This window comes from Siniperca chuatsi, linkage group LG14, assembly GCF_020085105.1.
Source record: "Siniperca chuatsi isolate FFG_IHB_CAS linkage group LG14, ASM2008510v1, whole genome shotgun sequence".
Lineage (NCBI taxonomy): Eukaryota > Metazoa > Chordata > Actinopteri > Centrarchiformes > Sinipercidae > Siniperca > Siniperca chuatsi.
This window is the reverse complement of record NC_058055.1, coordinates 6,168,367-6,190,467: the sequence shown is the minus strand read 5'-3', so window position 1 is coordinate 6,190,467 and position 22,101 is coordinate 6,168,367. Positions and strand designations below refer to the sequence as shown.

Genomic DNA, 22,101 nt, shown 5'->3' with positions numbered 1-22,101 from the left:
GTTTTTTTCCACTTCACAATAAGATAGTTTTAAATATCAGTAAGCCATTACTAAATATATTTTGGCCAGTAGAGGCTCTGTGTATTATACCACCAGGCTGACACTGTCCCAGGCCATTACCTTACTGAACACACATTTTACTTTTCTCTGGTTTTGTCTTGTGGCTTATCCATCTCATGTGGCCATAGCCACATGAGAGAGAGGTAACCAGCGGACAAATACAGCATGATTCACCTGAGTCTAACGTCACACTGACAGCACAGTAATGTTACACTTAAATACCTGACTCCAGTGTCTCCAGTATACCTGGTATTGTGTCTGCTTTTAGACTTCTCGCACGGCCATTGTCCTCTCATGGAATGTGCTATAACTATGGTAATTGATGTAATTTGCTTGCTGAGAGACTGTGAGAAATATGCATAGCATCTTATTTGGAATTTGAAGAACACCAGAACAGGTTTGGCACGCCAACCTGAAGCACATAAAAGACTGAAATTAGAATTCATTGTATTCTTTGTGGGAAAGTTTGAGTTTATTCATTGAAATGCTGTTATCTATTCTGTCAGAAGTACACAGAGAGTTTTTCACTTTAAGCCCTGGCTACAAAGAGAATGGAATAGATTAGAAAGAAAAATGATTAATTCATCTACTCTATAGAGGCTTTAAAATACAAGACCACTTCTACTAGACTGGCCTCAAAGGGGTCCCTGCAGTCAGATGAGGCGACATTAATAAATGACCTTAATTGTTCAAACAACTCAAAAAGGTTACAGTGAATCATCTCCATATTTACTGTGTGGCTTTGTGCAGCATTGTTATGAGTATACATAATAATTTAGTCACAAATGTCCTTGCCATTAATTAACTGCACAGCTTGTTTTCTCAACTTATGCCACTGGTGTGGAATTGACAATTGCTCACAGCCTAAGAGGAAGGAGTTATGAGATAAACAATGGTTTTAAAAGAAAGGAATCTGTGTTTGTTAACCTAATAGCAGGGAATATGTTACATAAGCCTAATGATAAAGGCAAGAGGCTTGTTTAAGTTGTTTTCCAGTCTACGGTTGAGTCACTTCCCTCAGAAATAGATGTCGATGTAATGCCGTCATTGTCACTGATAGCTATCCTAATTAGACACCAACAGTGAAAACTGTAATTATCAGAATTAAAAGTAATTCCTTCAGGAATATACTGTATCCTGCCTTATTAAAGGTTTGTTGTATCTGCAATACTTCAGTATCATTATATTTATTCCTTTCATTCTCTTTATCCATAAATGAGTCTCATTTAATCTGTAAAATCTGTTAAATTCTTAGATGCAAACAGAGGTGTTTGACATCAATTGGAGCTCAATAATAAAAGGAAATTCTGCTTCTACTACACTGGAAATGCAGTTTGAGTCAGTCAGTGTCTGAAAAAGTAGTCAAAGCTGACCATTGTTCTATAAATGAGGTTATGAAAACTTTTCCTCCCCTTTGGCCTGCAGCGTAAACATCCACAGAGTACGTCTGCTCCAGACATCAGCGCCTTACTGTGAGGGCTTTCCTGCTGAATTTGTTTTATTTATGAGAGCTTGCCATGTTTGGTGAATAGCCATGGCTTATCTCTGATGCCACTGTGGAGATCACACAAACATGTGGACTCGTGGTGTTCCACTGCGTAAAGGAGAAGAAACAAAGAGACAATGGCGGTGAGTGCAGGAATGTAACTTATGAGGACAGGCAACATTTTATATGTGTTTCATATTCAAGAGCTGTTTACTGTATGTCAGTCAAACCTTTCTATTCATTCCACTTCTAGCCAGCTACCTGTTCAACAGGGCCATTTAAGGTGTCTCATACCGCAAAATTAGACATATCCTCTGCAAACTGAGTTATGAATAATTAAGCTTTTCCTATCAAGACTTGCAAATCTCACTGCCTGCACTGAGAGTTTTGGGTGTGACCTGGCCTCTGGGAAGACTGATTGTTATTCATGGTTTGTTTGTCTTTTCTACAATGTCTTGAAATAGACTGACCACATTTATTTTCTTGTCACTGAGTCCATTCTTGCTAATGAAGCCAAACATATCTTACACTAGGTCTTCACTGTCCATTGTGCTGCATGCATAACATTCAGTAAATACATGATGCCTTTTCAAAATGTTTTCAAAACAAACCGGATCCCTCAAAATGAGTTGCACTCGGAAGAAGAAATCATTGTTTCCAAGCATGACAGATTTCTTTATTTGGGACCTTGTAGGTTCGCGGCCTTCAAAGAAGACTGACAGGAGAACAGTGGGATCGTTTTATAGACAGTCTTTGTAGTGACAGGGCATTTCCTGGGAGCAGATGTGCCTCCATAAAGGTTTCATGTGATATCAGTGTGCATCTGGTCTCAGTGACAGCATGTGTCTTATATAATGCAGCTTATTCCTATGCACAATCTGCTAATATATACAGTGTAACATTGGATTAATTACTTCAAAATGACACCATGAAAGATTCCTGTTGATTTTAGTACAAAGAAAATAACCAGATGTCTCTTTTGTGAATCCATATCGTCTTGTAATCCTTATAATAGCATGTTTTATCGACAGTCTTGCGTTTTCTACAATGCAGGAGATATATCTTATTATCATTCTAAACAAAGGCCTATTTTGAATATTTTATTCTCTTGTAGATCTATAAAGTAGGTCAAAGAGAACTAGACAACCTCTCCAGATCCAAATCTTTAGAGGGTTGTCAGCGCTGACTCTGATTAGAAAGATTTTGACGAGAGAAAATGTCGTAACACTGAAACTAATGCGCTCTGATTCTGTGGAAGAGTGTACCTGTTTGTGCTTAAAATAAATAACCTGACAACATTCCTCTTGTCAAGTAAAGAAACCATTTATTTGTAACTCAAGTGTAATTCATCATCTTCTCATTCTGTCAGTTCAAAGCAGCTTCTTGAGAACATTTTTATCTGACACATGTGCTCTTTTGGTTTCGCTCAGTTGACATGAATGCTGGATCCAAATACTAAAACTAAAAATGGTATTATAGACATTTGTTTTGTTTTTGCCAAGTTCTGTACCAAGGAGTTGGTGTTATGTCTTTCTCCTACGTACAGTGTCTTCCTTGCTTACACTGAAGCTAAACTCACACCAAACAACATGCAGGATATTAAACCAATATAAACATGAGGCTCCTTTCCCTTGCTCAGAAGGCAGCAAGGTTAATAAGCAGCAAGGTTAACACTAAATAAATGGGAGCACACTGTCAAGACCTGACTTCATTCCCATTTGTTGATACTGTTAAGAGGTGATAATGAGCCTTAAGAAAATGATGTAGCTTATCAACAAATCAGACAGTTACGTGAAATAAGACACAAAGAGATATGATGATGTGTGGTCCTGCTAATGACTTAAAATAGACCAGTTAATAATGTGAGGATATGTATTTTTGACAAGCTGCTGAACAGTGAGAGTAATGATCTCTGGGCCCCTCACTTTTAAAACCCACGTCGAACCAGCTGGTGGTGGGTGATTGTGGACCTCTCCCTCATCTTATCTCCAGTATGCACTACAGAACACCCTGCTCCTGTGTGTGTGTGTGTGTGTGTGTGTGTGTGTGTGTGTGTGTGTGTGTGTGTGTGTGTGTGTGTGTGTGTCTGGTGGTTTCTTCAGAAATGCTGTGGCTGCAGGGTGAGCTGGTAAAGCTCTTCAGAGAGCTGGACCTGCACCGAGCAGTCATCAGAGTCATATAGCATTACACAATAAACCTGCAGCACTTAGCCACATAAATGCTAATAATGGAGGCTGCAGAAAGAGAGAGAAGGAGGGAAATGCAGGCAACAAGAGGGAGAGACAGAACAGGAGAGTAGTGAGATTGAGAGGAAGAAAGGGCAAACATACTGCAGAGATGAGGTGGGAGAGACTCATTATCTGTAATGAGCAGATAAAGTAATCCCAACATTTAAGCTGTAACTGATTCATTCATTGCTAATAATTCAAATTAGATTTAAATTCGATTTTAGATTACATTTCACTTTCAGAAATGTTTTTTTTTTCTCAAAATGACACAATGAGGTCACACTGGAGGAGACCAGAATGGGTATTTCTTGTATAAAATGTTAGTTAACAACAAGTAAACAACAATTAAATAAAGTGTAGCCAATAGTTTTGATAATATATATTCATATATCATTGTAATATTAATTTACATCTTAAGACATAATAATTTCCCACAGAGGTGACTCTTTTCTAAAGAAAAGCTACCTGCCCCAAACAATGACTGCAAGGTTCATCAGTACAAGTGTTTTCTGTGAAATAATATAAATATAGAAAAAAATCATTTTTGCCTTTGTGGTGGTGTAAAAATCTAGTTTTTATTTGTCAGGTTAGAAAATGAGCTAGTGGCGTTGACACCAATTTATTGAATAACGAAATGTCAGAATCACTGGTACGATTTCCTTAAGCAATGTGATTATATAGTGCAGAATATCTTGTTTGCAGCTTTAAAAAAATGAGTACACTCACAGAAGTGCTCTTAATCTGAAATTCTCCCAGAACCATATATTTGATGTGTTCTCTATGTGCATGTTGCTGCTGATTTTTGTAGGTTTTGCCCCTTTTTTGTTTCAATGTGTAGTCATTTTCTTTTCTTTGTTTTTTTGCAATATTTTATTAGGGTTTTTTTCAAATGTGAAAACGAGATACAACAAAGATAGCAAAACATTACAGCATCAATATCAAAACCACACTGCACATAGGACTAACAACAAAATAATGGTAACACAGTGGTACAGCATTAGTCAGTTATGATGTACATAGTAAATTAAACATGCACTGATTGGTTATTGTTGAATGTAGTACAGTGCATAATGGACTTAAATACCTGCCACAAAGTAATTATTGCTTTTACTCTATTTTTGAGTAACTCTTCCCCCAAAATAGGACCACAAAAGGACATCATTTCTTTTTTGTATCATACCATAATATCACATCTTCAAAACTACAGTTATGCTATAATCTGATAATTGTCCCTTATCCTGTTGGTTGGCCTCAGCAGCTGTGGGACTGTGATGCCTGAGTCTTATATAACACCCCCTCCTCTCTTTTCTCTCTCACCTCCTCTCCTCCCTACTTCTTCTGTATGTTTATGCTGATGATGTGTCAAAACACTCCAGCCTGACTCCCCAGCTCCCCTCCCCGCTGTCAAGAGTAACATCTCTGCCCTTTCTCCTCTGCAAAGACACAAAACTCAGTTTGAGAGCATTAAAAATTCAGGTCTGTTTGGGTTGGTCCTCCTCATAAATACTGACTAAAAGCCCCGAGAACGAAGCCTAGTTGTCCAAGCAGCAGTGGGGCAATTAGGGGAACATATTTTAAAGCACTTGTGTTCCTTTCACTGGGACAAAAGTTTATTTGTAAGAAATTAAGATGGAGGAATTATTTATGGCCACACAGCCACCATGGTCCTCTCCCTGGAAGAAAGTGGGAAAGAATCAGTGCTGGTGTGTGATATTTTGCTACTAATCGCCTTGCATCTGGTCAGTTTTATTGTATTTCCAGCAGTGATACATTAAGCCCTGACATGTTTTCCCCTCCAGCACCTTTTTGATTTGTTTGATACCAACAAACTGACAACATATGATCCAACCTCTGTCTTGCCCTCTTTTCTCTCCCTCTGTCTCTTTCAACAGCTACTGTATTTAGGCACATCTAAAACTGCAGCTTTTCCTACCGTCCTTCCTACTGTAGGGCACTACATTTGTACAACTCCTTCTCTCTTTTTACAAATCGAATCCTTTACAACCCACATCACCTTTCACAGTGACATTTCCCAGTGCTTTATCATCTGTATTTAATATTTCTTGTAGTAAGTGTAGGCGAAGTGTAATGGAATCCTAATTGGTTGGAGTTGAATGGAGGTGTCCTCTGGCAGTCCTTCATCGTGTCTCTGGCTGACTGGTATCACACAGTCGATCTGGACAGGACTCGGCTTAATAAGTGGACCTGAAAGCTGAAATACTTGACTCATTCCAGTTGGAATTTGAGGATTTTTACAATAAAAAATGTAAATCCATGCAGTACCAAGACTAAAAAAGATATGTCTACATCCGTAATAGTAATTTTTTTGTCACTATATGCAAAGTAACATTTTCTCTTTTCCTTTTTCCTTCGGCAGTCTTCATCTGTAGCTTCATGGTGGCAGCTCCCATCTTCGGTTACCTGGGCGACCGCTTCAACAGAAAGGTCATCCTGAGCTGTGGCATTTTCTTCTGGTCCATTGTTACTCTGTCGAGCTCCTTCATCAGTAAAGAGGTACGACACCGCATAGGCTCTGACAGAAACCATAGAACAATCGCAGCACAAGAGCTCCAGTGTTATTCTATTAGGCTGCCGTCCCTGTGATGCGGTCTACACTGACGAGCTAATTATTCTGTTATGGTCTGGATATGCTTGATGTTAAGGCTAGTGAAATGAAATGACACGCTCATTAAGTCAGACACCCGCTTTGCCTTTGTAGACATTCTTTATGTCCCCCTCCCACTCTCTCACTGGCTACCAGCCAATCAACTAATGAAGGCCCATGCCTCAGACTTGTCTCAATTACAGTGCTTTGGAAGATAAGACTGTCGTTTCACTGCCCCGTGACAAGTGGATTTAGATTTGATATCTCCAAAATCTCATGTTTGCTGGGCGGTGTTGGACACATTAAACAACAACATTATTCTTGGGGGCGGTGATGTGGGGGAGGGGTATCCCGCTGAGAGTAGCCATCACATTACAATAAAAGGCTCTGTACATGTGCATGTATATGTGTGTGGGCGTCTGTTATATTATCGTACATGGACAGTTGTGATTAAAATCTAACAGACGGACAATCTGAAGTGGCTCGACTGGCAAGGATATGTGGCATTGAAAGCTACGTTACTTAATTTTATGCAGCACATGGCATGTCTGCAGAGCAACGTCATGGAGTCCTGCAGTGTTGTCTCTCCAGAGAGTAAGGCTGTTCATTGCCAAAGCTCTTCAGCTCAGAGCTGTGCAAGGGAATGACAGCTCAGAGATGTTGATGGTCTCAGGAGGGCGTCCCTTGACTTAAATCGCCTATAGACTGCTAGGAGACAAGATGGCAGCCATTTGCCCAAGCAGGAAGTATATTCAGGCTGCTTATAGCTAAAAGGAAATGAAGGGCCTCTTCCCCTCTGACAAATGCTACAAATGCTGATGAGTAAATGGGGACTGATCCTCAGCACCCGCAATCCTTTGCCCCGAACTTTAACTTCACCCTCAAGATATGTTCCCAAGTGTGCCAATAAAATGAGACAAGAGTAGATGGCTCTTATGTAATAGCGCCACGGTACTGTCGCCATGAGAGATGAAAGACATGACGTGATGAAATGTTAATGACCACTTACAACTGAGTCCTATCATTACACATTTAAGACACTCTGGGGCATTTTGGAAGGATTTGCAGCAGATAGGAATTCAAATCTTATGTAACAGAAATTTGCTGCCATAAAGTGAAATTGCACCCTTTTTTCTGAGTGACCACAACAGATTATTGTCATGGACATGGAAAGCACGATTTATTTCATTCACTTTTATCTCATGAATATAAAGAGGGTGAGACAAGGATAATGACCATTGAACTATTATTGTTGTAGTAAAGCCTGGCTGCGTAGATTGATTATCCTTTCTTCTTTATAGGACAAATTTTTGATGATTGTCATCTTCATAGCTGTAATATTTTTTATCTACCACCAGTGTAAATGTTGAAAATATACTGCACCTCAGATTGTGTCTCTCAGCTGTCATGATGTTGGTACCGGTCAATCAAGTTTTTTTAGTGGTTGGAGCTCATGGTGTGACCCATCAGCCTAAAGACAGTAGGATATTTTCTCTATAATTAGTATAATTCTAAATAATAGTGATGGAAAATTCTTAAATGCACTGAAGTGATGATATCTGTCTAGCATACTGGCATTAGCATTTAGCTCAAAGCACCGTTGTGTGTATGTACAGCCTCGCAGAGCTGATAGTATAGCTGTAGACTTAGTCTGGTTTGAAAATAGGTTCAAAACAGTTTAAGTTAGTAAATTTTCCTAAACCTCTTTATTCCCTTTTATCTCTTCGTAATCTTCAATCTGCTTTTACAATTTCTAAACCTCATTTTTGTGGCGCTTCCCTGGCATTGCTGCTTTTTGTTGTTGTCACTGCCACTAGCATTTCTGTTCCAAGAGGCAATGATAGTCTGGTGACCACACAAACAAAAAGAACTACCATCATGATCCCACTAAACGATGGGCCACTAAAAGATGAAAATAGACCGACTGTAAATCATTTGAAACAATGTGCCAAACACAAAGATACACCGCAGTGACGGCTCAGCTGTGATCAATCATAAACACAGCAGCTCACATATAGCACAAAAGAAGAAGCAGAAAAAAACAGTTGAGGGGAACTGTAAACACATAAAATTGAAAATAATATGGGTGAATACCACAGCAGGATCCATCCCTTGAGTGTCATCTTGCAGTGAGTTGTGTGTGTGGTGAAGTCTCCAGAGGATGTTTGATGGCTGTGTGTATGACCCCATGACATGGTGTCCCATCCACCAGTATGAAGCCTGGAGTGATGGTGAGAGCGCAGGGATCGCCGTCTTTGCTCTGCCTCTGCTACCTACAGCACCCTCATTAATCTCTTTTCACTGCTGACAAACCCTACAGAGTGTAACCTTAGCACACACACCACGGTCTCACATTATTAGGGCCCACAATGTGCTTGCATGTGGTTAAGGTGGAAATAGAGATATATCCCACATAATGTAAAGAAATGTGAATGTAAGAAAAGCCAACAAGGAATAAAATACTCACAGTACATCACCATGAAACAACAAGTTGCACAAGTTCTACATGCAACATGAGACTAACAGACAATACAGCAATTAGTGACCAATATTTGCAGTTTGCATCATTCCATTGTGTGGGGGAACCAGAGTTCTTTGCAGCTTCATAAGCAGACATGGGAGTCCTATCCAGTGAGTAGTGGTTGCCATGGAAACAGTTAACAATGCAGCTGCCTACACAGGTGCCCCCGCCAGTGTTTATGCTCCTATTAAAGCCTTTTAAGTATTGATTTTTTTTATTTATCAATGTATTACATCTGATGGAAAATAATATGGCATGGTAATTTAATATAGCTAAATAGGATTAAATACATTAAAATGCTGACGTGATGCTATTTCACAATTTCATTAAGTAAACTTTATTTGGTTGATCGAGATAACCTCCTCCAACTCTTTGGACCATGTGCAACAAAATCCCAACATTTACATCAATGCAATAGCCTGTATGTTCATGTGTTGTGCAGAAATGCAACAGTATCATGGGATTGAGCTTGTGAAAGTCATCACTTACAGTACTTGTGATGTTGTGTGTGACATGTGTGTTAATTCATTGTCCAATCCTCTACGTCAGTTTCAGGAGTATGTACCTCTGATTATCCGGTAGATATATTGGTCAGAAAATATGCATGACTTTTCAACCTGCGTTAGAACACTTAAGTGGTAAATCAGTAAACTTTAGGGGCTAAAAGCTAGTAATTGTATCTTGTGCAGTATGAGCATTGTAAGCCTGATTGTAATGACAATACAATAGTCATTTACTGACCTGCTACTGATTAAGTATTCTAGAGGCTAAAGATAGAGTTAGATTGTTTTCTGCTCTACTGAAAAGTTGGTGAGGAAAAAGACTTCTGACCAGGAAAAATGGCCATTGGGTTGACATTGTGCTCTGACAGAAAGTTCCCTGTGGAGCTTGATAACAAAACTCCTATATCTTTTTTCTCTGTCTCTTTCTTTTCCTCTCTCTGCAGTACTACTGGCTGTTTGTGCTCTCCAGGGGACTGGTGGGTATCGGAGAGTCCAGCTACTCCTCCATCTCTCCCACCATCATAGGAGACCTGTTCACTAATAACAGCCGCACCATGATGCTCTCTGTCTTCTACCTGGCCATCCCCCTGGGAAGGTAAGAGCCAGACAGATCCTGTATTCTTGAAGCAGCAGAAAACACCAAGATATATGATCTATTCTGGGAGATGTTCATGGAGACAATTATGATACTGTAGCTTGGTGATTATATTAAATGTGTTAATCATTTCATGCGATCCAGCCGGTTCTTCAAATGTTAAATCCAAAGATGCAAAGGAATGAGGAGAATTAGCATAGATAATTGAAATTATCCTCACATAGAGAAGGTCAGGTTCGCTTTTATCTGGCTCTTTTTTTGGTCAGAAGCAGTCACACAAAGAGCTCAGGCCCTCTGCTGAAAGAAAAGTAGAACTAACAATTGGCTGTGTGTAGCCTAAAAGAGGGTGGGAGAGATGTGGCATGGGGCTGTGGGAGTAGGAGGAATTATTAAGCTCAAATCTCAAAGTCTTTTCAGTTCATTCAATCAGAAAAAGGGCCACAGGGAGAAAACAAACAAAGCCAAGTAATAAAAGATGAATGTACCGGTGGATGCGGCGCAGGAGCCACTTGAGGTTTATCGTTATATACAGTGCTTAGCAGCATGTGTCTGAGCTGCCGCATGCTGCGCTGTTTTCCAGCTTCTGCATGCAGAATCACACACAAGGAAATGCTAAAGAGGACATGTGCCGCAGTCTCTCCTACACTGTAAACATTAGCATTACACTAATGTATAACATGTCACATACATTTGTTGTTGCAGACCAAACCACAGTGATGATTTAGTGTACTAATAATATTTTTAATGTTTAATGAGTTTTAATGAGTTTTTAATGGCAGATTGGAGACAGTTGGACAAATGAGGAAAGGAAAGACTAAACTTCCCTCTGAGTGGTTGTGTTATGAGCTGCCAAAATGTTTGGGTCACAATAAACTGCCCAGCAACTCAGACAATAGAAGGTAAAAGAGTGGGCCGCAGTAAAGTGCAGTCAAACATCCTATCCAGTCTCCCCCTTGTTTGTCTTTAGTAAGGTTGTTATGACCGTTTCCAGGAAATGACCTCAGGAATTAGACCAGATTCACAGGAAATGGATTGCCCTGCTCTCCTTTTTTTCCCTATAATTTTTAAACTTGGCCCCACAGACAGGTTTCTGTGCAACGCCAGTGTTTGATGTGAGCGTATTTTTCATGCTTGAGTTTTATTGTTAGTGTTGAACTTTCCAAACACTCTCTGGGTGCACTCTGATAAGATTAGCTGTTAGTCACTCACTGGAAATATCATACTCTGTCTGAGCCTGGTTATACTGCAATGTTATTTTTGGAGAACTAATCATGGAAGTACAACTGTAGACTGTTTACCCCTTTGCTCTGAGTGCATAGATGTGTGAGTGTGTGTGTAAAACCAGTTAAACATGTTTTTGCACTTTATCAGCCAATGCTGATAAGAACCTATTGTAAAGTCTGGCTACATTTGATCATCAATCTTATTGATTGTTCGACTAATTGTTTCAGCTCTCTGCAGCTCATACCATTTTGTGACTACATGCACAAATCACACATCCACAAATAGACCAACTAGCCAAGTTGCTACCAGTGCTTTAATCAGTTACACTGTCATGAGCTCTCCATGTCAAGTACCCTAACACTCACTGCAGCTTTAATCACACTACCAACAAGATGTATGTAGTGTAGGTGTAAGCTGACTGACTCATATACTTAATATATAGCATGCACTGTCAGACCTCAGTGGAGCAGGTTAAGAGTAATGTATATAAAGTGTCATGTTGCTAATACACAGTCTTTCTGTCTCTCTGCAGTGGGTTGGGTTACATCCTGGGCTCCAGCGCCAAGGTGGCTGCAGGAGACTGGCACTGGGCACTGAGGGTAAGGGCATCATCATCATCATCATCATCGTGATCCTCCAACACAGCACACAAACATGCACACAAAAACAGATGAAGAGCCCCTCCTGCAGGGCTTGGTGGTGAGGCCTGTCATGGATCTGGGGTCAGAGGGGTCAGTGGTGGCAGAAGCACCGAGGGGACACACATGGTTGAACAGGCGGTCCTGGCCCTGACATTGTAGGGAAGTGACAGAGCAGAGAGAGCTAAAGGCTGGACAACTCTCACACACATCCACATCAGCAGCAGCTCGACCTCCAGCCTCCCACAGAACCCTTTCTAAAAAATGTAACATCAAACTCACTCAACATCTTCTGATACGTCGTGGCGGTTCAGCTGTGATCCGATGGCTACAAGGAAAGTGGATTTCTGTTAGAGAGTAAGGATGATGAAGCAGGATCAATGTCAGCCTCAGTGAAAAAACAGGGTGTCAGTGCTCCCAAAACCTGTGTATAGTGTCTTTTTCAGTGCAGGAACTTAATGAAACATAGCATAAGGTTTCATTGTTAGCTGCACACTTTGGGGAGAGGTTGCTGGAGGTACATTTTGGCCCATAATACTAAATGCATGTACACAAACCAACAGCAACAACATATTTTTTAAGCAAAGGAGAACAATGGAAAGTGCATGGATTGGAAATGATGACTTCCAAGCCCTGATAAGTATTTGAGGAGAAGATGCTGTTCAGAGAAAGCAAAAATCACCTGTAAGAAATGAAAACGTTCACCAGAGAAGGAACTAAGCCTCTGCGACGTAGTGACAGAGAGAGGAACAGGGTTTCAGTTGGACCTGGCACACAGACACATTTGTGACATACTGGCTCCCAAAATGCCCCAAAGGTGCTCCAAGAGCATTAAGCTGGATCCCTTTTAATTAAAGGCTAATTAAAACTCTCATAAGAAATGTATCTGTAGAAATTTGCTGAGATATCCTACCCTGATAGGGTATTGCTTCAAGAAAATAATCCTTACTGGACTGTTTTTTGCAGTAGCACACTGAGCAGACGGTGGGGTGTTAAATCAGGAGCATAAATCACTGTTGTCATAGCACTTTTTATGAGGACGCCACTGAGTACTTGAGACAAAACGTTTAGAAGTGAACAGCTCTATAAGGCATACCAGCAGTAATGAAGAGGACCAATGAAAGGTCTAACAGCACTCCCCAGGAGCCGCTGACTTCAGGGTCAGCTTTTAAAATCTTTAAAACAAATCATGACCTGACTCCTCTTATGAACCAACTGACATTTAAAGGAAGACATTAAACATTCTCTGAGCATGTCATGCTGGTAGAGATTCCTGGACATGACAGCTCGCTGGGTTTGAGGAAACAGGATGTACATTTCTTTTTGTCTTAGTGGAGCATTAAAAAAAACACAAAGAGTGGGGCAGTTTGTTCCACAGCAGCCACAATGACATTCCAATAAAACAATCCCAAAGGCAATTAATCACCGGTGTGGCATGCAGAGGAAAACAAATACCAAGACATGAAACAGGTTCTGTCCAGCAGTATCCTGCTTTAAGGAAAAAACACTCCAGCGCTTCCGTTTGTTTTTGCCCAACGTGTTCCAGCTACTTTCCTTGTTTGGCAAAAATGCGGACGATAAGAAGGAACATGGGGGATGCATAGAAATGAGGAGCAAGAGAGGGCAGTAGCTAATTTGTTTGATTGCCAACCGTCCATACAGGAAGTGTCTAATGGGCCCGTGGGAGTCAAGGTCAAAGGTCATAGATTCCTGGTGTCTCATAGTAATTACAGTATGAGAGGACGTGCAAAACGTGCAAAAAAAGCTAATATTTATTTTCTGTATCTTCCATTAAGCTGCCCCTCACTGAAAGCACGTTGTAAGATTCTGATAGATAGATGTCAGTCCAGTTAAGTTGCTCCGCACAAGCAGAAGAAGATTGGAGAGAAGACACAGTTCAGGAAAGGAAATGTTGGTGTGATCCTCACACCTTTGAGACCATAACCACTGTGTTGAGCCGCATTACCAGCCCCGTTATGAGCCACATCAGACTCAGAATTACTCCCTCAATGAAAAACTCGAGGATACACTCACACACATACACACCTACACACACACGTTTCACAGTACCTATGCATATAAATGGGCTACAAAATATAATATGATGAATATACCCTGACAGATGAAATTGGTTTTGCTTTTGTGAGCAATTTGTATTACTCTTACAAATCCTCTCCACACATCCTATCCTGTCTTTTGTCTTTGTCCCCCCCACACAGACACATACATGCACAAACATGCTAGCTCATAACCCATAAAAGATTTAGTGAATGATAGTGAACATAATAGCAGAGCGACACTTATGAGGTTTTCACCTTGGTGCAGAGATCACAAAGCAGCTCTCAAAGCCAAAACGCTCTTTTTGAGTCTTGTAGGCTTATACACATACGCAAGCCCACACACACACACACACACACACACACATACACAGTGCCAACAGAATAAGCACAGGGAATGTTCTTAGCTGCAGTGGGCTTGTATAGAATATCAGGCGTATCGACAAACACAGAGGCCGTCCATTCAGATTGTAAACGTGCTGTTCTTTGTCCTGCATGTCATGTCTGCCCCCCTCCAAACCACGCCCACTCAGAATATCATGTCAGTGTGATGTGTTAACATGATCTCAGGTCTCATAGGTCTTTCTTGTCCCGGTAGGTGTCCCCTGTTTTCGGGATCACTGCGGGAACTCTGATCCTGGTTTTCGTGCCTGAGCCAAAGAGAGGCAGCGCCGACCAGATGGGAGGACGCATCAAGACCCGCACTTCCTGGTTATGTGACATGAAGGCCCTCGCCAAGAAGTAAGGCCTCCCATCAGCTTTAGAGAACACATCAGGTTTTGGGAGCTTGACCTGTTTGCCTGTTCAGTGATGAGTACAGACAGACTCATTAAAATTATCCCAGAGCCCTAGATACAAACATACATACTTATTTGCATACATTCACGTTAGCCTACAGTAGCCATTAGAGGCATGGAAATGTCAACATAAGACACAGTGAACCAGTATCTTTCACTCACCACCACTCTGCAATACTGCTGAACTGTGAAGGGAGCTTTGCATCCATGACACTAAAGGCCCTTGTTATAAAATGACCTTTGGACTACATTTCTTTAAAAACTATTATAAACTCTATATAGCTCCTGTAATGTAGCCATGCAGGTTTATGGGAACTATTTTAGGAGAGCAACCACATATTCATCCCCTGTATCCCTTGTGACTATTAGCTGTACACAGTCGCCCATATTCACCACCTATGGCAACATGAAAAGTGTGTGTTATTTTTGTCTCCTACATAAAACTGTCAGCCTTAACTGCATATCATTTCAGTTTACTTACCATTTAGCACCAGAGCTGCAAGTGAGCTGTTTGAGACAAACAGTAGCTTGTTTATGTTCTTCTTTTGTAAGCCAAGATAATCACCTGATTTTGTGTATGCGTGTGTTTTTTTTTCGTGGCTAGCCGGAGCTACGTGTTCTCGTCCCTGGCGTCCGCGGCGGTGTCCTTTGCCACAGGTGCGTTTGGTATGTGGATCCCTCTGTACCTGGCCAGAGCCCAGGTGGTGCAGAAGACGGCAGAGGCCTGTACAAAAGCGATCTGCAGTAGCACAGACAGGTGAGAGGTTAATGACTAAAAACCTTTTGGTTTGAAATGACTGAAACCTTGATACCAGCATCATTTGTGTACCACACGTAAAAAGCTGGATGAACTGGGTTTAAGTGGATTTACACCATTATATACTATAGTTCTATTTATTTTGGAAGTATTTAAATGTTGTACCATTTGTAATAAGCCATGCTGTTTTTTAAATCTGCATATCCTAGCTGAAACTTCATCTTCGTGGTTGCATGGACTAAAAACTTGCATGATATATATTTGACATCACAGTTATCTCCTCTCGTCTCTGCTCTCCCGTTTAGCCTAATCTTCGGGGCGATCACCTGCGTGACGGGTCTGTTAGGCGTGGTCATCGGGGCGGCCACCACACGCCTGTGCCGCCAGAAGACAGAGAGAGCCGACCCTCTCGTGTGCGCCGTCAGCATGCTGGGCTCGGCCATCTTCATCTGCCTCATCTTCGTGGTTGCCAAGAAGAGCATCGTAGGAGCTTATGTAAGACGCATTTCCTGTAACTCTTTTGTATATATTGTGTCTTCAGCAGAGGAAGTTTAATCGAACGGTGGAGGGAGCTGTGATTAGGTCCGTTATTGCTTTCCTACTTCCAAGAATCAACAGGTCCCCAGTGAAAAAAGCAATATTAGTTTGTTAATCATGGATTAGTCTAAGGTGCTGAGAATTAAATGGGAAAGTCTGGTAACCAATTTAACAAGAGAAGGGTGGGGTTAATGTTTGAATCAAGAATAAAGTAGTAAGAGGACACCTGCCAGTTCCTTTCAGGCCCAGAGGCAGTGAGTGGGTGTTGCTCCTCATAATGAATAGCCTTGATTGCAGGTTAGATTGACATGGCCTCAGGAGCTACTGCAGGTAGCTGAGGCTCATACCTCGTCTGGCCAAAAGTTAAGACTCTCAGGCAAATGTGCAGAGAGCTAGTGTGTCTAATTGCCTTGTGAAGCAGGAAAGGGTGCAACTTAAGAACCACTGCCATGAAACAATGCACTCTGGGGCTGTTGGACTCAACAAGCACAAATTTCTCACTCTTATCAGTGACAAAGGAATAGGAACTGGCTCTCAACAAGTTGGGTGGTAATAATGCTGGAAAGCTGGAAAAGATAGAAAATATTTCCCATGTGTGTAAGGGAACATAACAAACAGCCTTCCACATCCTAAATATGTGGCCTTGGCTGACATGTCTGGCCTCTGACTTTACTGCTGATTTTATTTACAGTATATGTGAGGTGTGTTTAAGTATGTAATCTTATTTGTATATTCAGGATGTTAAGCCAGCAACAATAACACACCATTTCAACCAAAACGAATGAAAACATGAAATGAAACCATATTAGTTAAATGCTCAATGCGCCATATAGTGTAGTTTTTCAACAGCTGCTTAACAAAGTAGTTCCTAAATGACAAATAATTACTTGTATAAGTGGTGATTTTAATTTAATGAATTAAAATTTATATGAACTCCCATGAGGTCAAAGGCGCACATTCATCAAGTGTTTGACAGGGGCATGACTCAGCCAATTAGACCTGAGGTGCACAAGTATCCATATTAATTACATGATTACAGATCTGTCCAACTCAGTTTTAGACAAATGCTGTGTGGCAGAAAGGGCTTTTGCTGATGCACTCGAGTGACACCAGATTTCTATCTTTGTATTGGTCACAATGGGTAAAGGTGCAGATGCATGCTTTCAAATGTTTTATTCCACCAAGGAAGAATAAAGTATTTTGTTGTACGAAAACATGCAACAGTAATAGTCTTTTAACCATAACAGGCCATAACTTCAAACATGTGACTTCACTTCTTCTCAGACTACTCAAACTAACAAATCATTCACACGCACTTACACACCGAAGGCAGTTGTAAGTGATCAACTCAGGTTTCATGGAGAAGCACTGACAGATGTGTCATATTATAAGGCGTGACGTGGCTGTAACGGTCGGTGCTGCTCTGTCGAGGCCGATTGACCCCACGCAGCTGTTGTCTCGTCAACACACAGCTAATCTGAGGAAAGGCTAGGCTTCTGTCTTCTAAGAGGCAACATGTCAGTCACGGTGTCTGGTTCACAGCCCCTCAGAACAGACTTGTCTACATCTCCGCTGTCAGGCTCCTTCTGTAGCTCTCTGTACTGTACTGTAGGTCTGGCACACTGGCAGAGGGGTTATTCCCCAGCAGGAAACACACAGCCATGTTAAACCGTGCCAGACCAAACCAGCCAATACAGATACACGGGATCCTACTGCAACCAAATCCCCCTGGGTCTGTTTTTAAGAAAGTGGCCAAATAGCAACACCAGCTGCTACCAGCCCTGTGTACATACAGTAGCCTACATGTACATATAGTACACTGTGTGTCAACTCCACTATGTTATTTAAAGTTTACATTTTCTGTTCCACCCATTCAGAAGTAGGACATAATTCAAATCTTGCAGCTGGATCTAAACTTAAACTCCACCTTGAATATACGGCTTTGACAAGAATAAACAATCCTTATCATCCCGTGCTGTTTTTCAGCCTGTAGGCTATATACTCGGCTCAATGGAACCAAAATGACGGCCTGCACCTCCACGTATAATTGGGCCACAGCATAATAACATGTTTTTAAACCACAGCAACCAAAGCACTTTTATTCAGCAGTGGATTCCCACACACGGTAGCAATATCTGCAACCTCCTCTTTTGGCTTCCTGTCTTTTGTGCAGTGGAAATTGGCTGATCTTAATTAGCACCACTCAATGGACAATTGTTTTCTTCTTTATTTAGGTTTGCATCTTTATAGGAGAGACGCTGCTTTTCCTGAACTGGGCCATAACAGCAGACATTTTAATGGTAAGTACTGAGAACCTATACTTATCCACCGGGTCTCTGGACATTCCTGCAACTGTTCCAAACGGCGATCATCCAATTAGAGACAGTTTTGAGTTGTGAAATGTGTGAGTGGACTCGGACCTTGTTGGCTACAGTTTGGGTGGGGCTGATAATTACTGCCTTTAACAAGATTGATTCATACACCGCTCATGGAAACAAATGGAGGGGAGCCCGTTCTCTGATGTATGTTTTCGTATTCTAAAAGTGAAAAGAGGAGGTCAATTGAGTAAATTGAAATTAGACTTTCAGTAAGGTGGGTGTACCAACCAGCTCCTTAATTTGTAATTAGGATGGAGACTGTGGTGAGTATGTAGACAGAGACAGGCCATTAGTGACATTTTTACTGTGACTGACAGGTCTGCCTGGGGTGTTTGAACCAATGAAGTGGGCTCTGCCTACATAATTGAAGACTGCAAGAGTTGTTTTAACATGGCTGAGTGAATCTTTCTACCTCTATCTCTTCATTACCTCACACGATCTCATGTATTTTTCACCCTCGATTTCTCTCTGTGCAGTTTGTCGTTATCCCCACACGGAGAGCAACAGCGGTCGCCTTTCAGAGCTTCACCTCTCATCTCCTGGGTGACGCAGGAAGTCCGTACCTGATAGGCCTGGTAAGACTCTCCCAGAAGAGTGGTGATCAGAGTGAGAGGGGGAATATATTTAAGATTTACCCCAGGTCGTAAATCCCAGCTGGAATGTACAACTTCAGCGTATCTGTGAGCGCCCCATTCATACACACGATGTATTCAGATACAAGTTCAGCTCTTGCTTTAAGTGGGCCAGTGCAAGGTGAGGTACAAGAGGAGCTTTTAGCACACGTCTCAGGAGGGCTGGTGAACAGAGTTGTGATTTCACCACTGCCCTTCAGGCTGTCAGTGGCGTTTTCTAGTAAATCTCATGGTTCCCAGGAGGGGCCAGTGTTACTTTATTTGATTGGTCAGGAGATGAGCGAGTGGGTCTTACTAGGCCTCTCAAGGTCACATTCACTCCCTCAACCCCCCACCATCCAAACTGCACACATACACCCAGAGAATAGCATCCAGGAGGCCAGAATACAAGTGCTGCTCACCACTCAATGGAGTGTGAAACAGGATCCACCTCAGACTGTCACGCAGCGTTCTTCTCATTCCAAACAGAGAATGAACATTTCTTAAGTTAAATAGTAACGCCATGGAGGTACACATTCTGTATGGCTTATTTGAGCATACAAGAAGCAAGAAAAATTGACTCTTTTGCATAGACAACACACAAAAACATGCTGTAGTAACATCTTTGGTGCCAGTAAATTGCTGGGAGAGAATAGAATGCCTTAGTGTCATGTGTTTACATTTTCATTGTCATGCCTCTGGCTCACAGCCTAGGTTATGTTAACAAAGGCAAAGTGGAAGTCTTTGATTAGTGAATCAAACTGATCCTCGAGATCTTCTGTCGGGGCCTGACAGGCTGGCAACAGACGCAGCTGTCTGTCGAGCTGCATTGAAAGTGCCCTGGGTTTTTTTTGTTTTGTTTTTTTCTTCCTTAAATGGAAATGTTAAACTCTTGTCAAAGCCAGATAAAAGGAGCAGTAAGTTATCTCCAAGTACTGACAAGCTCTTCAAAAGACTAAACAAAGCTGGCATTAAAAAAAATCCAAATTCTTAGAAACAGAATCCGGCTCAAAGACTGGCGCTGTACTGTTCCTGCAGATCAAATAAAACCCAGTGTCATCTTATATTGTACAAACTTCCTATTGACACATTTAGAGATACAGTACTTTGAAAGACTCAGTTTGCATGTCTCAATTCTACATGTAAATATTGCAACCAGTCCTGAAAAGATTAATGGATTATTCAATCCACAGAAAAATAATTGACAGCAATTTTGATAACTGATTAAGCATTTAAGTCATTAATCAAATGAAAATGATAAACATTCACTGTTTTCAGCTTCTCAAATTTGAGGATTTGCTGCTTCATAGAGCTGTTTCACATCATTGTTAATTAAACATGTTTGGGTTTTGGACCGTTGGTCGGACAAAACAGGCAATGGAAAGATGTCACCTTCAGATCCGATCTCAGAACTTTTGATGAGCATTTTTTCCTATTTTCTGACATTTCATAGACTAAATAATAAAATAAATTTGTTGAAAATGAAAATAATCATTAGCTCCACATTTAGTTTCAACTTTACAACATGATATGTGGAAGGTGATCAATTCCAATTGTAATTGCTCTCATAATATTCCAGCAAGCTCCAAATGTCAAAATAATGCAGTCCACACACACACACACACACACACACACACACACACACACACACACACACACACACACACACACACACACACACACACACACACACACTGCCAGGCAGAGTTACCCAGACATGGCCCCACAGTTAGCCAGTCAGCCAGGTTCTCCATCCAGCCTCCGGGGTCACGACTCTCCTCTGAGTGACATACTGAATGTCCGGGGGTTTCTCACTCCTCCACAAACCCCCGACCAACTAGGCCCAGAATGCTCCAAGTGCGTCACCACTCAGTGCCTCAGTTCCTGAACTGAGGTTTAGCACGCAAGTGTGATGGACTTGTCGTGACGCACGCTGAGCGCGGGCAGATATACACTCATCCATGCAGACTGGCACAATTCCTGTGAATGAGCAAAGTAGAGGATCTCAAGAAAAACAGACTGGTGGTTATTGCTAAGCAACCACAGGAGAAAGTGAGTGAGTGAGTGAGTGAGTGAGTGAGTGAGTGAGTGAGTGAGTCTTTTTGGTTTACAATTGGGTTTTGACATGTGCACCAAACAGACCTGCAGATGATGTACTCAACTCTACAAACCAATGTGGTGTTCCCAGTGCAACACAGTTATCTTTTGTGGGAACGCCTGCAGATATTGGTGCCAAAGTGCCACATAACTGCCACTTCCTGTTGTGTAAAAAACAAAAAAGTGCTTGAGTACATCTGAAATCCACCTCCATCAGCACTTAGACCAAGGCAGTTGTACACATAATGGACTTCTCCTATACTGTACGAGTAGTACATGGCCGCAGGCAGAGTGGGTGGCAAGGGGAACACCAGGAACAATTTCTCAGCAATCTCCCCAGAAATGCCTTCTATCTCGAAAATTAGACATGCAGCAGTTTGCTATGTATTTTTAGCTAAGCTGTACTGCGCAAGTTGCAGGCAATTTACTGTACCTGACAAAATAGCTCTGCACTGGCCACACACACAGCTGCTGGATGTACACCAGAAGTTATTTTCCTCCACCATCCCCTCTCTTTCTCTGATCACTCCTCATGTACTCACGCGCCTTACACATGCACATATGAACAAATACTGTACACACGGTCACTCCCTCCAACATCCTCCTGTCAGCAGTTCTCCAGCTCTCCCCATAGAGCATCTCATTCTGCTGACACTAACATATAATCAATGTGCTTCTGCCAGGGTGACCTATGGCCGCTCAGACTCTCACTTACACACGGAGGAGAAGCCCCCTCTTGTTCCTGCTGTGCATACATCCACACAATCTGCTAAAAGCTACCATTGGCAGCCTCCTCTCCCTCACGATTGTCAGTACGCAGATCTATGCGTGTTTTAGAGCCGCATGTTTGAGAGCTGCCTTATGAGTGACACTGGGAGGCAGAAATGGTTAACACCCACCATTCTCCAGCTGTTGTTTTCCTCAGCGCCACGCATGGCAGACTGAACGCCAGTGTTACTCAAGCCTTCGACAGCAACACGAGCTATTAGCTGTGAAATCCAACCTTG

At 41.7% G+C, this 22,101-nt stretch overlaps 1 protein-coding gene across 4 annotated transcripts in view; it reads left to right on the top strand.

The window, feature by feature from the left end:
* The window catches only part of spns2 (spinster homolog 2 (Drosophila)), a 61,891-nt gene that overhangs the window by 28,370 nt on the left and 11,420 nt on the right, over positions 1-22,101 (top strand). For all 4 annotated transcript variants that reach the window (XR_006380777.1, XR_006380778.1, XM_044223612.1 and 1 more), the window contains exons 3-10: positions 6,152-6,288; positions 9,847-9,998; positions 11,755-11,821; positions 14,516-14,658; positions 15,319-15,471; positions 15,777-15,966; positions 18,243-18,308; positions 18,863-18,961. Coding sequence is in view for 2 of the 4 variants with exons in the window: in XM_044223612.1 (XP_044079547.1) it covers positions 6,152-6,288; positions 9,847-9,998; positions 11,755-11,821; positions 14,516-14,658; positions 15,319-15,471; positions 15,777-15,966; positions 18,243-18,308; positions 18,863-18,961 (1,007 nt within the window). In the remaining 2 variants the exon portion in view is untranslated. The remainder of the gene's footprint in view (positions 1-6,151; positions 6,289-9,846; positions 9,999-11,754; positions 11,822-14,515; positions 14,659-15,318; positions 15,472-15,776; positions 15,967-18,242; positions 18,309-18,862; positions 18,962-22,101) is intronic.